Source organism: Haliotis rubra, unplaced genomic scaffold, assembly GCF_003918875.1.
Source record: "Haliotis rubra isolate DU_JTF1 unplaced genomic scaffold, ASM391887v1 Scf138, whole genome shotgun sequence".
Lineage (NCBI taxonomy): Eukaryota > Metazoa > Mollusca > Gastropoda > Lepetellida > Haliotidae > Haliotis > Haliotis rubra.
In genome coordinates, this window is record NW_025765314.1 from 529,163 (window position 1) to 544,796 (window position 15,634).

The window sequence follows — 15,634 nt, forward strand, 5'->3', positions numbered from 1 at the left end:
CATGTTGAACTGCAGAGCGTTTTCACTGGCATTGTAAAACCGGACTTGTAAATGCAACTACACGCACGCACGCACGCACGCATGCACGTCTTTATGTACTTTACTATAATTCAGTTTCACTCCACCTCGCTGTCTCGATAATGTACAGGCATCACATTTTCTTGGATATGGCCAATATCATGGTTACTAGAGTAAGAAATAGCAGCTGAATGTAATGAACGTGCATCACCCAGCACTCCAATGACATATCGGGTCCTGTATACACCACATTACGTTCTCTCATTGGACGAGCGCCTTCAACTGAGCTTTAAATACATAAAATGTATGACACATCGGTAAAATAGCTTCATCTGTCTCGTTTCATGTATATAAACCGGGCGGTTGTGCGCTCAGGCCGATATAACTACACTAGTTCCGCATGATTCTTGGGCGCCCTGGCAGGGGCGTTCGTCAGATCTTGTCATCAACTCGTCCATAAATAGCCAGCAAAACCACATCAAATACGTCCTTCCAAGATTCAGGATCTACCGAGTGAGACAAATTTCTTAATTTCTTTAACTTGATGTCCGTGTATTTTTTAGCTGTCTCCTACAGTAAACATCCATTCATGCAGATTTGGTAAGGCTTTTGATTGGCAGATGTGACGCCACTCAGTTCCTTTCCGGCTATGCATATCTATCTATAGACCGGCTCCTCGTCAAACGCTGTGATTGTATTGGGGAGCCTTGCCCTCGCTGGCTGCAGTACCAATAATCTCATCTATTGGGATGTCTTAGTTTAAAGACACGAGCAAAGAGGGCACATTATCAAATACTGCGATTACTGTACCAGTATAGATATGTCCCTAATGTGATATACATTTGTTCAACATGCTTAATGGGTAAAGCGCTTTGAAAGATTACACGCCTTTGGGGGAGCTACTTCTTAATACGTTCTGTCAGCAAGGGGAAATGCATGCTCTACTTTAAAGCTCTCTAGAAAACAGTTTTGTAAACACTTTTAAAGTCTTTTATTTGAACAGTGAGCTTCTTCCGCTAATTAGTTACAGATTAATCTAGACTCTGTAGAAAAATGGCGCATTCCAAATCCGATCTAGCATGAGAGCCAACAGTTTTCTTGTACGCGGCATCAGCACACTCATGCTTCTGATGTCGTACTGTAACAATGGCTGCGTCTCCATGCAGTCCCGTTACAGACGGTGGCAAGAGGCCAAGTCATCCCACTCAGCGTTTTTGGAAAGTCTTTGTTTACGTAGCCACCCACACGCATTGTTAACATTGTACTGAAACTATTGTTTTCATTACCGCTGTTTCTGTTAACAACAATTAGTAATGAAAATAAATAGGAAGCACATTAGGGAAGGAGAAGTAGCCATCTGAGTTATCTTTCAATAAGAAAGGTTTTCTTATCTTTTGTTTTCAAATGATCGACAATACGTTTAAGTTATCATTGACAGACCGAATGTTTTCAGTTTGGTTTCAACAACATACTCTCGATCTTTACTTACACTGTATAAGTGGCGGCGATATACAAATACTACAAGACGTCAACGCCAGAGAATGTACAGGCGCGATTATCAGATAAAACAGGTTCCATTACCTCAGAGGCCAAAATAGCATTGACAATTACATGGATGAATCACTGAAAATCAGCGATGACACAGGGTAAATATGTCCTCCTTTAACTGTAGCGCTCGTACTATTCAATATGTGTAATTAATGGCTTTGTTTTTTTAAGTTGGTTTTCTAGTTTGGGTTTGGTATTTCAGTATATGTCATGACATCGTCTATTGAAGTGCCTTACCGTTTGGGTTTGGTATTTCAGTATATGTCATGACATCGTCTATTGAAGTGGCTTACCGTTTGGGTTTGTAATTTCAGTATATGTCATGACATCGTCTATTAAAGTGCCTTACCGTTTGGGTTTGGAATTTCAGTATATGTCATGACATCGTCTATTGAAGTGCCTTACCGTTTGGGTTTGGTATTTTCGATGGTCTGTCCCGGTCTTGGTTGTTGTAGATGTTGATCGAGCTGTGACTGGAACTGGAATGGTAAACAATCATCATATGAATACATTAATAAATATATTATATTTCTGAATGAACTAAATAAAATATTTGGAGAAATGAATTATATTGAAAATGGGTAGTACAAGGTATTATTAATTTGCGAATACCATAATGACATCTGCCCATTTCAACTGTGGTAAACCACATGGGGACATTCAGCACGCTCTTTAGTGAAAATGCGACCCTGCACGTGTGCGGTGTCACGTGACCCCAATTTTATGTGACTTACATTACCACCAACGCGTGTGCAGAATTTGCACGTTAACGATCCCTGAGAGATACACAATGCTCATGCCACGCCTTGTAAATAGTGAACTACTGTCTACTGTGCAATGAGATGCAGTAGACGGACACTTCACAACCTGATGACACGTGTACATCAAACGGGTCTGAGTGACCCAGGTGAGAACGGCCACGTGTGACGTCACATGCTGACGACAATCAAATTCGGCTACTTCATTTGCCTAATCATTTTACAACCGCAACGTCAACCAGTAACGCACTGTTAAGAGGTCGCGTAACTGGCCAGACCCTACTCAACCGCTTGCGCGCTGCCCATCTTCTTGCCCGGAAGGTCGCGGGTTCGATCCCCGACCGCGTCATACCAAAAGACGTTAAAATATGGTACTTGTTGGTCCCTGCCTGGCGCTCGGCATTACTGGGTACAGCAAAGACTGGTCGGCTTGGAGTCAGTATAATGTGTCTGAGTGGGGTATTCATGCTTCACTGCAGCATGGTATCTCAGTGAGCTAGCACTATAAAACCAGCTTCAGTCTGGGCTAGTGCAAGCAGCCGCACCTACACATAAACACGCATGCACGTCGTCATATGAGCGAAATATTCTCCAGCGCGACGTTAAACCCAATTTCACCTCACCTCACCTCTTGCCCGACGTCCTTATGTTGGGCCTATTATGACAAAGGTAAACCGTAATGAACGTCTACGCTGGGCACAGTTACACCTGCAGATGGCTACATCTACTGCAAAATGCGGATGTAGGCGTCATGGAGTGGCCATCGACATCACCTGACCTCAATCCCATCAAACACGTATGGCATGCTCTTGGAAGAAGACTTCGTGTCTTAAGGGCACAATCCCAGAATGTTCAAGAGCTGGGTGACATGTTGGTACAGCAATGGCGCAGGTTGCGTAATGCTGTGTTAGGCAGTCAATGTGACAACGTTGCTTTGCTGTTGTGAATACGGGAAAGGGGCATACGCGGTACTGAACAAACTCCAATACAGATGGCTAGTCCCTGTGAAATGAAGTGACCCCGACGTGCAACTGTCGACTATGGAGGGTGAACCAAGCGCACCTTAATGCTTAATCCTGTTTTAGTGAACATTCATTACGTCCATAAACCCGATTTATCATTTATCCACCAGTAACACACTTTGTTTTTATGGGTATGTTTGGGACATAAAGTAACACTGTGAAGTTCCATTTTTGTTTAGTAGACAATGTTTACCATCAAAATGAGTATTTCTACATGAATCATACTAGGCCTACCCCAAGTGTTTCTACATGAATCATACTAGGCCTACCCCAAGTGTTTCTACATGAATCATACTAGGCCTACCCCAAGTGTTTCATGAATCATACTAGGCCTACCCCAAGTGTTTCTACATGAATCATACTAGGCCTTGTTTACCCCAAGTGTTTCTACATGAATCATACTAGGCCTACCCCAAGTGTTTCTACATGAATCATACTAGGCCTACCCCAAGTGTTTCTACATGAATCATACTAGGCCTACCCCAAGTGTTTCTACATGAATCATACTAGGCCTACCCCAAGTGTTTCTACATGAATCATACTAGGCCTACCCCAAGTGTTTCTACATGAATCATACTGGGCCTACCCCAAGTGTTTCGAATCATACTACCCCAAGTGTTTCTACATGAATCATACTAGGCCTACCCCAAGTGTTTCTACATGAATCATACTAGGCCTACCCCAAGTGTTTCTACATGAATCATACTGGTCCTACCCCAAGTGTTTCGGAGACTTAATCACGTTCAATGTAATCAGTAATGTAAAATCTTAACGCTGGGGAACAAGTTTCAACCGAAACTGTAGTCTATCTCACAGTCCCTGAACCACATTATTTGTCCTATTGCCTAATCCCCTGCAATACTAAAGGCCCAAATGAAGCAAGCCTAGATTTCCCAGGTTCAACTCACTGGAGTTCCTATTCAATTTAAATGGGTTTATTTGTTACTATCAAAATTGTATATATTCAGGGACTAAGCGTTAGTTTACCCAAACTTGTACTGTATTTATTTGTTAGTCTGTTCTTTAACACCACACTCAGCAATGTTCCAACTGTGTAATAGCTGCTGACCAGACCAAACAAGACAGTGACTGATTCTCTGAGAACCGGCCCGCGCTGTTGGTGTACGACAAAACGCAATCAAACAAGTCATTGAATCGAGTACCCGACCCATTAAGTTGTCACGGACAAAGGTGAGTTACTGAGGGCTTATCCCACGCCGGAATTAATTCATTGTAGGTAGATCTTTCATGCTGATCGGATGACGTCAAATGTGACCCCAGACCTGCCGGCGTCACACAAACTGTGACACAAAATGTCAACCAGCCAATTAATTAATCAATTGTAGATGAGGTCACGTGAATCAGAGCCTGACAGAATGCAAAGTTAGCAATATTCCAATATGTTGAAACAAGGAATTCGTGGGGAATCAAACCAAAGAGATCGATGTTACCAGCACATTTTGTGACCTGTGAGCTACGCATATCGCCGACCTGGTTCATGTCAAGGCGCCTCACTCTCCAAACTAACCATCGTAAAAGGCCATAGTGGACATGGTAATTAGCGGCATGTGATTTACATATTTCAGTCATATATTCAATGTGGCAATCGTGGATTTCCGCTCTGTCTGCTAAATACAGGTCTATCGAGATACCGCAACAAGGCGTCTTAAGACGATGGAAGTGTACAGTCATGTGCAATCACGTCTCCAAATGCTTCGTCTGCGTTTGATGAGAAACAGTATATAATTGGGAACTGAAATTAGACATTTTTATGTGAGCCGCATGTGAGAAAGACCAGCACCTAAATACGACTTTCAAATCGAAGCTCATCTGAACTTCGCTTCATTGAACAAGGAAGTGCAGAAGGGTTATAAATAGAAAGTCTCATTTGGGAAACCTTTGATAAAATACATTATTGGCATAATGACATTGAAAATAGAACTGTTCTCTCCTTTTTCATATTCTCTGATGTAGGTAAACCCTTCTCGCACCCTCTTGATGAATTATGTCTAATCGCTGGAAAAGAGGCCAAACAATGCTATCAATAGCTCGGATGCCGTTCAAAATCTTGACGTCGGGGGGCATAGGAGTTTCTCGGTCCCTGACGAAATCCCTGGGCATGCAATCCATTATTTTATCGTTTTACACTCCTGGGTATGAACGAATTTTACACAGCTCGCTTTATGAAGTCACGAGAGGCTTCTAGAATTGTAGCCAATCAATGGTCCACTTTCCATTCAGTGCGGGCCATACTGGCATTTCCTTCATATTGTCTGCGGACAAAGGAGGTCATTGCCTCTAAAGAGGGTTGTGTTCCCGTCCCGAAGAAGATTTGAGCTGGATTTTCTATTTGACCATGGAAACTTTTTTCATCAAAGATGTTTTACGTTAACCCAAGAAATATTCATGAAACACTAGTACGAACATTATTCTGAAGTGATGAAATATCTTCCCAGAGACGGATGCAGTAGTTTTCATGATAAAATCTGTACTTTTAATCTGTTACTTGGATTAAAATGTAAAAATGGCATCGATGTTTTGACATGTTGTTAGTGCGTCTCGGCCTACTTGTCAGTTACTTCAAGATGATTTTGGTGAAGGAATAAGTAGGCAAGTATACATCTTATGGCGGAACAGTTTGTGACGCTTCTGCTGGCCAGTGTGAAATATGCCAATAAGACATTCGTTGAATAGCTTTCGATTAAATAATGGCTTACACGAAGCGCCTGTTTCCACACACTTGTGCATGCTCAAAGCGCTAACACATAATAACCCAAGCTGTCTGTTAGAAGCTAGAAGGTTTTAGTCACATGACCTATCCCACCGGGTACCCATTTTCTGCTGGGTGAACAGAGTCAATTTTAACAAAGTCACTTGCCTAAGGTGAGACCATATGGATCACATGTGCTTCGTTGTGGGGCAGGACTGAAGTTCTAGAAACTCTCAGGAGTCAAGCTGCAAAACATGGTCACCCTTATAAGGACTCTCCGCACCCAACGTTGCTTAACTTCAACTGATTTGGTCTTGGTACACCACACTGTGTGTGATTGAAACAGAAAACAGGCAGCTTGTTTTACACTTGATATACCAATATGGTTGTATGGCGGTGATCTTTGTGTCTTAATTCTTCAAAGAATACTACATGGATAGCCCGCGTACTTTAAGTTTTATTCATGATATAAATCACATCAAATACACACGTGACTGAATTAGGTTTTGATGGTCAAAACTGTAATTACTGATGCGCATGGAAGAGACACATTGGGATTGGGGTAATTGAACTCAGCTGTCATGTGAACCTGAGAGTAAGCCATCGTGATCACTCGATGTCACATGTTTTACACTAATGGTTAATGAATTCGAAATGTTCTGCTCCGTTGGTTATAGCCTGATGTGTAGTTGTGTGAGGTGAAGCGGTTGTGTATGACCTGAAAAGCCAATAGAGTATTGTAGAACCATATGGTTTAAATCCCACAAACACTAAACAACCGATCAACCGACGGTCAGCTACGAGAGGAACACACTCACGGAACGTTGTTCTTTTCTATGTCAATATCCTATTGCCCTGAAAACCGAGTTTATCCCATCACCTCTGATCCGTGGCACAATAATTCTCTCCCCCTTATTGGTAAAATAAACACATTGCCTTATCGGGGCGAGAGTCAGGGCGGTATTAACAGCGTGGCAAAGTAGAGTTCATGTTGGTTAATTACACGTATAAATAATGCCGTAATAATATTCATCAAAGAGAATACGTGTTCATATGTATCAATAGTTGCCAAATAGACAATTCCCTGTTACTTATTTACTCACTTGAACTAAATACAACGGCAGGTGAACACGCTTAATCGAATAAGATTTATGGATGATGATTTGGAGTGACAAAAATATCCAATAAGTATGTATTATAAAACGAATGGGTTCTCTTTTTTCATATTTTTTTTATTACACTTCCAAATTAAAGAATTTAAAGAGTGGCAGAGACCATTATTTTCACGGCAGAGGAGGAAGGCATTTCCAAGTGTGACGAATAAGTGCCAAAAATGAGGCCCAGTGTAGTTTTCTAATTTGTCAAGTACCAAATGTTCCCTGTTGATATGGAAATAGCTGGCTTGTCTTTGCGAGGTATGTATTTCTGTACACATTGAATAGGTAATGTGTATGTTTCTGTGCACAAGGAACAGGTAAGGTGTGTATTTCTGTACACTTGGAGCAGGTAATATATGTGTTTCTGTGCACTCAGAACAGGTAATATAGGTGTTTCTGCACTCTTGGAGCATGTAATATATGTGTTTCTGTGCACTCAGAACAGGTAATATAGGTGTTTCTGCACACTTGGAACAGGTAATATATGTGTTTCTGTACACTTGGAACAGGTAATATATGTGTTTCTGTACACTTGGAACAGGTAATATATGTGTTTCTGCACACTTGGAACAGGTAATATATGTGTTTCTGTACACTTGGAACAGGTAATATATGTGTTTCTGTACACTTGGAACAGGTAAGGTATGTGTTTCTGTACACTTGGAACAGGTAAGGTATGTATTTCTGTACACTTGGAACAGGTAAGGTATGTGTTTTTGTACACAAGGTGTGCACTTGAAAACAGGTAAGGTATGTATTTCTGTACACTTGGAACAGGTAATATATGTATTTCTGTACACTTGGAACAGGTAAGGTATGTGTTTCTGTACACTTGGAACAGGTAAGGTATGTGTTTCTGTACACTTGGAACAGGTAAGGTATGTATTTCTGTACACTTGGAACAGGTAAGGTATGTATTTCTGTACACTTGGAACAGGTAAGGTATGTATTTCTGTACACTTGGAACAGGTAAGGTATGTATTTCTGTACACTTGGAACAGGTAAGGTATGTATTTCTGTACACTTGGAACAGGTAACAGGTACAGGTAGGTATGTATTTCTGTACACTTGGAACAGGTAAGGTATGTAATATATGTATTTCTGTGCACTTGGAACAGGTAAGGTATGTGTTTCTGTACACTTTGAACAGGTAAGGTATGTATTCTGTACACTTGGAACAGGAACAGGTATGTATTTCTGTACACTTGGAACAGGTAAGGTATGTGTTTCTTGTGCACTTGGAACAGGTAAGGTATGAGTTTCTGCATGCACTGTATAAGGTATTTTTGTACACTTGGAACAGGTAAGGTATGTATGTGTTTCTGTACACACTTGGAACAGGTAAGGTATGTATTTCTGTACACTTTGGAACAGGTAAGGTATGTATTTCTGTACACTTGGAACAGGTAAGGTATGTGTTTCTGTACACTTGGAACAGGTAATATATGTGTTTCTGTACACAACAGGTAAGGTATGTGTTTCTGTACACTTGGAACAGGTAAGGTATGTGTTTCTGTACACTTGGAACAGGTAATATATGTGTTTCTGTACACTTGGAACAGGTAAGGTATATGTGTTTCTGTACACTTGGAACAGGTAATATATGTATTTCTGTACACTTGGAACAGGTAAGGTATGTATTTCTGTACACTTGGAACAGGTAAGGTATGTGTTTCTGTACACTTGGAACAGGTAAGGTATGTATTTCTGTACACTTGGAACAGGTAAGGTATGTGTTTCTGTACACAAGGTATGTATTTCTGTACACTTGGAACAGGTAAGGTATGTGTTTCTGTACACTTGGAACAGGTAAGGTATGTGTTTCTGTACACTTGGAACAGGTAAGGTATATGTATTTCTGTACACTTGGAACAGGTAAGGTATGTGTTTCTGTACACTTGGAACAGGTAAGGTATGTGTTTCTGTACACAAGGTATGTATTTCTGTACACTTGTGAACAGGTAAGGTATGTACAGGTTTCTAAGGGTATGTGTTTCTGTACACTTGGAACAGGTAAGGTATGTATGTGTTTCTGTACACTTGGAACAGGTAAGGTATGTGTTTCTGTACACTTGTAACTGGTAATATATGTATTTCTGTACACTTGGAACAGGTAAGGTATGTGTTTCTGTACACTTGGAACAGGTTGGAAAGAACAGGTAAGGTATGTGTTTTCTGTACACTTGGACTGTACACTTGGAACAGGTAAGGTATACACTTGGTATGTATTTCTGTACACTTGGAACAGGTAAGGTATGTGTTTCTGTACACTTGGTAATATATGTATTTCTGTACACTTGGTACAGGTAAGGTGTGTGTTTCTGTATGTACTTCTGTACACAGGTAATACATGACTTAATGTGTTTTCTGTACACTTGGTACACTTGGAACAGGTAATATATGTGTTTCTGTACACTTGGAACAGGTAATATATGTGTTTCTGTACACTTGGAACAGGTAATATGTGTTTCTGTACACTTGGAACAGGTAATATGTGTGTACACAGGAAACAGGTAATGTATTTGTTTATGTATATCGGGAACAGAAAACGTATGTATGTACAGTCAGTGAGTGACTTGACTGAAAGTTTCACCTTAATTACGGTGTCACAATTAAAACACCATGAACTGTCAGTGAGTGAGTTTAGCTTTACGCCGCACTCAGCAATATTCCAGCTATATGACGGCAGTCTGTAAATAATCGAGTCTGGACCAGACAATCCAGTAATCAACAGCATGAGCATGGATCTACGCAATTTGGATACGATGACATGTGTCAACAAAGTCAGCGAGCCTAACCACCCGATCACGTACGTCACCTCTTACGACAAGCATGGGTTACTGAAGGCCAATTCTAACCAGGATTGTCACGGACAGGATATATGTATACACATCAGGATATGCAAGGATATATACCTACATACCACTTAATGCCCGATATATGCCACAAAAGGAGCTAACAGCATGTATATCTACACATAAAGATCTACCAGTTGATAAGCTAAGACAACAAGAACAGCCGAGTTATACGGGCTGTATTGCCAGATGTTTACGTAGGCAGTGATAGATAGCAATACGGTTTAATTAATGTATAAGGATATAAACACCGACCTGTCATTACCTCAGCTTATCTTAAGTTGTGATAATAGACCAGGTCTTTATCAAAATAAACACTTAGCACATGCTCAAGTTCCCGTTCGTTTCATGTCTTATTCCCAAGGACTATGAAGAAAAACTTAGGTGAGAATAGTTACAAAAGCATCCACTATCACGTTTGCTGACAAAGCAAATATCTCCGTCGCTGAAAGCCAAAGTTACAGACTGCATGTAGAACATGTAGTCTATCAAGAAGAAATATCAAGGAATGCGTTCTTGTGTATTGTGTAGTCTCTGTGAGCCTGTGAGTTGTATCGGGATGTGATCATAAGTTTATTTATTACTGAAGTTAAGCAAATTATCATAAAATGATATATCCCAAAGTAGTATCCAATTCGTGATCTTTGATAAATAGTGTTATATATGATAGAAACACTTATCACAATATCATTTACAGTGAGTGAGTTTTAGGTTTACGCCGTTTTTAGCAATATTTCAGCAATATTTCAGCAATATCACGGGAGGAGACCAGGAATGGGCCTCACACATTGTGCCCATGTGGGGAATCGAACCCGGGTCTTCGGCTTTGCGAGCGAACGCTTTAACCACTAGGCTACCCCACCGCCCTGTTACTTACAGAGACATTCCCTATTGTGGGTGGTGATGGGGTAGCCTAGGGGTTAAAGTGTTCACTCGCCATGCTGAAACTCAAGTTCGACTCCCCAAATGAGTACAATCCATGCAAGTCATTTCGATGTTCCCTGGAGTGATAGTGCTGGAATATTGCTAAAAGAGCGGAAAACCTTAATCACTCATTTACCTATCTGTGGTTTGTTTTGGTTTACAAAATACCACAGCCGGTTCTGAACCAAATTCCCAACACACAATGCGAAGAATATATCTGAGAGGTGAGTTCGTCATGAGTCTATCCTGCTTGTGTTTGGACTAGCCATAGGCCGTGTAGCCAATAACACCCACTTCAGACAGATTAGGTCTGACTGATTTGTCACTGAATGTGATTATTAAACAATGATGAAGCTAGAGAAATACAGTCATACAGTCTTACATGAATATTTCAGCTAGTTGCGACCAAGTCCGTGGTGAAGTGGATACAGCGTTAGCCATAAAGCTTCAAGTATGGGGTTCGATCCCCGTCCTGCCATAAGACGCGTAGAAATGGTACATCTTATCCTGCCTTGCGATCTTCAGGTTCGGGGTCGTTATACCGTGTTTGAGTGAGTATGCATGTTAAGAGCGAATGAGTGAGTTAAGATTATTAGTCAAATCGGCAATATTTCCGCCATATAGTGACTAAACATGTGCAGACAGCGGAATGGTATCTCAGTGGGCTGGCACTATTTAACCATCTAGCACCATCAGTCTGGACTAGTACTAACAGATACGCACGTACGCTTGCACGCAAGCACGCACATACGCAAGCAAACATATAATTGCTGATCTCCTTAATGTGTTAAAAACAAGTCATCGTGGTAAGTTTTTTGTAAATCTTCCCAATATCCCCTGCTGAGATTGTTAATAAACCACAGGACCGTTTTACTCCACAGTAAATACTACAGGCTTACCATGTCACGATTCAATCAATCAATGTTACATTGATATTAGTTCATTGTAGCAGTGTACAATTTAGTAAGTAAATTTTCATGTTTGTTTAATATACACGGCGTGGCCATCTATCTCTGATAGGAGTTTAAGGCTAAATATGTTCAAGCTGAGAGCCGTAGGGAGCACTTAGCGCAAACAGAGAGCTTGATAGTTTGACGTCACAGTCGACCCTCCTCGTCAATAAGATAACTCAATATCCTTTTTCATCTATATATATCAGAATGCTGACCCATTTACGCTTTTAAAGAATATGTCTCTGGAGAATCAGTAGAATCCGTAGAATCTGTCATAAGTGGTCAACTAGACAATGTTCGTCTCTGGCAGAGTGGCCGTTAAGGTTCGAATCCCAGATTTGGCACAGTTATGATTTGTTCCTATAATACCGTGTTCGCGGGTTTTCCTCCCACATACAAGCAGACATGTCTTGATACAAATGTAGAACTGTCTTAGCAGCCTTAAAACAAATCTCTCATTGTGCACAGAGTTTCTGTCTATCACGTAAGTTGTTTTGATCTGTTTTATTTGACACATTAAAGACACAGGTTGGATATTTTGCAGGGAGCCCACGTGAAAACAGAGACAGGAAGAAACAAAAGCATTGAGAAGAGAAGATGCGCGTTGGCGTCGAGATTGGCAAGGCGCACCAGCTTGCTGATTATATCTGATGATAAACTGTAGGAGATTGAATATGGTTATATTATTCAGTCAAAATGCTCAGCATAAAACGGTTAACGAAAATATTGTAGTTTTGTCCATCCGACACGAATAGAGTCCTGGCGATTGGAAAACGCGATAAAATTTGGATGAGGTTATTCTTTGATAAATTATGTGATTGGTGATCAATCCACTCCACCCCAACCCGAAATTCCAATCTTAAAAACTACAATGTCGCAATTAAACACAATGCCCGTATTACATTAGGGCTGTCGTTACATTGGGTGAGTGAGTAAGTTATATTTTGTGCCACATTCTGAAGTATTCCAATAAATTTCGCGCTGAGGAACTCAAAGACCTCAAAGCATAAATACCAGCAACTTTGGACTGGCGCCTTCGTACTAGTTTCCAGGATCCATAAACATTCTGTTCAAGGAGTGAGATTTTGCCCACAAATCGCAAAAATGTACCACTAAAATATTCAATTTCAACTGATTTGTGACCTGGCTCCAACAAAACCACACACCTCTACGATGTGGGTTTTAAAAACTTCGAAAGATTTGCTCGAATGATTGCAACTCAATTTGAAGATTTGATTCAATTTTTCAAATCTTTCAAGATTGTATGATAAGAGGGATGACTCCTGCTTTCCGATAGTCTGCGGTCACTTCAGCAACATTCCAGCAGCGCCAGGCTGAAGTGTCTACATTCCACAATGTTTGAGGTTCAATCAAGCGTGCCCTTTCGTGGAAGATTTCAAACAGAATTGCAAGATTAAATGCCTTAGTCAAGTTTTCAAAACGTTTAGTGGTAGACATGTGGAGGATAATTCAAACTTGTTCGTGTTTGTGTCAGTGCCACCGGTGGTACAGCACACGTTCACCTTTTGGCGAACACCCGGTGTCATGGACACTGGACTCTGCATTATCATTGAGATGGTTCTATCACTGTATTTAACAAATACAACCAGTAAAGGGATTCGAACCCGGACCTCTAGTTCAAGCAACCGTTCCTTTTGGAAAGATTATGCTTCCCTAAGGCATGCACACTGAAGTATACACACTCCTATGATATTAATAGGTATTGCCATTATGGGGCTAATGGCTGCCTTGATATTGTAAGAATATTGTAAACGCTATGTACAGCATAGTGTTTTAACTAAACATAATGTTCTATGACGACATCGTAGTCCCTAGCTCAAAGCAATAGTCAAATGACTCACAGATTAACCTACAACACACAAAGTACGCATGTTACCACAGACAACGTATCTTGATCTCAAATCCAATGTTTACATCGCACATATGTGTTTAAGTGGTTTCTACGGCAATAACTCATGAAAAATTCCCAATCTCAAAGACAATGCACAAATAATGACCAATGTTATCTCTGTGTGCAAGGATTGATACACTCAACAGTCTAGCAAATACGGGCGAGGTTTATGGCTTGAAGACGTTACTTCTGTCATTTGGTCAATACATAATTGATATACAGCATGCATAGCGGCCAGATTGATAGCTTTCCCTTATTAATCTGTACCATTATGATACTATAACTGTCAGGCTAAGGTTGGGCGTCAGGACTCAATCAAGAGATGTAATTGGTGGTCCAGGATCAGGAGGGTACTTAATCCTTTTCTATACTCCTGAACGTAAATAATAATTATATGAAAGACAGCGACATAACGCTGATATATACCACAATAATGGGAATCTCGTGTATCCGGACAGCGGAGTTCAAAAAGACATCGCCGGTTTAAACAAATGTACGGATTATTAAGGATGAGAGATTTTCCGTAATCAGCCGGAAGTTTGGGGTTCCACATCATCTGTATTCTGATATAATATGCATAAACAGCAAATTAAGATCTATTTACTTGTTTAGTGTTACATTCCCCTGTAGGTTTGTGACTCATATCGCTAAAACAAAATACATTCAGATTTTCCGGAAAAAATAATATATTCATGTAACACTTAAAACACCATGAACTGTCAGTGAGTGAGTATAGCTTTACGCCGCACTCAGAAATATTCTAGCTGTATGGCGGCGGTCTGGAAATAATCGAATCTGGACTAGACAATCTAGTGATCAACAGCATGAACATCAATTTACACAATTGGGATACGATGACATGTGTCAACCAAGTCAGGGAGCCTGACCACCCAATCCTGTTAGTCGCCTCTTACGACAAGCATGGGTTACTGAAGATCAATATTCTAACCCGGATCTTCACGGGTCAAGGGAGATGATGAAACAATGGCCTATTATGCATTTCATTACTCTTTATTATATATTTCATTTTTCGAAACAACATTTGAGAATTGTCTTATCCTTACATCGGTGAGACCCACTTCACTTCTGTGTTTCCTTCAACTTGAAGCAACAAATCTGAACTGTTGTTAAGCTTCAAACTGTGTTTATAAATGGAATATCTTATGAATTGAATAGCATATATCACAGTCGCTACAGCCAAACTGGTGAATGAATAAAATGCTGTCACGATCATGGCTGAAATGCAATCTACATTAATAGTTGGCGTACAGTTAAGACAAGGTGTTCACGAAACCTGTGAACCTGACCTACCCTACCGATGACGTCATTTCTAAATGTCAAGGTCTCGGTCAAGGTCATGGCACCGTTGATGAAGACACACGTCTAGGAGCCTTCATATCTCTTTACAAGTCAGATGGATACAGTCATAAGACATTACACGTATTCTCCAATGAGTTCAAGTCGTCAGATTTGTACACTGAAGGGACAATACACTTACACTTCAGTGAACAATCAAATGAATCTCTGCACTTGGTTGTATTAAACTAATATTAACATGCTACAATACCCTTTGTGAAAGTAATCCAATAAGCTGTTACGACTCTATCAACCAAATAAAGTGCACTTGGCACCATTGGTGCTAACAGCTTAACACTAAGCCCCTGATAATCTCGTTTTTGTCTCACAATGCACAAACGACCACAGGGCCTCGTTATCATTTCAGATGGCGTCTGGTACTATTTGGCAGTCAACTAAGTGAAGCCAACTTAGGTCAGTC

The 15,634-nt window shown here is 40.6% G+C and overlaps 1 protein-coding gene across 1 annotated transcript in view; it reads right to left on the bottom strand.

Moving 5' to 3' along the window:
• The window catches only part of LOC124268403 (inositol 1,4,5-trisphosphate receptor type 3-like), a 162,395-nt gene that overhangs the window by 93,652 nt on the left and 53,109 nt on the right, over positions 1–15,634 (bottom strand). The window contains 1 exon segment of the mRNA XM_046703374.1: positions 1,972–2,045. Coding sequence (XP_046559330.1) covers positions 1,972–2,045 — 74 coding nt within the window.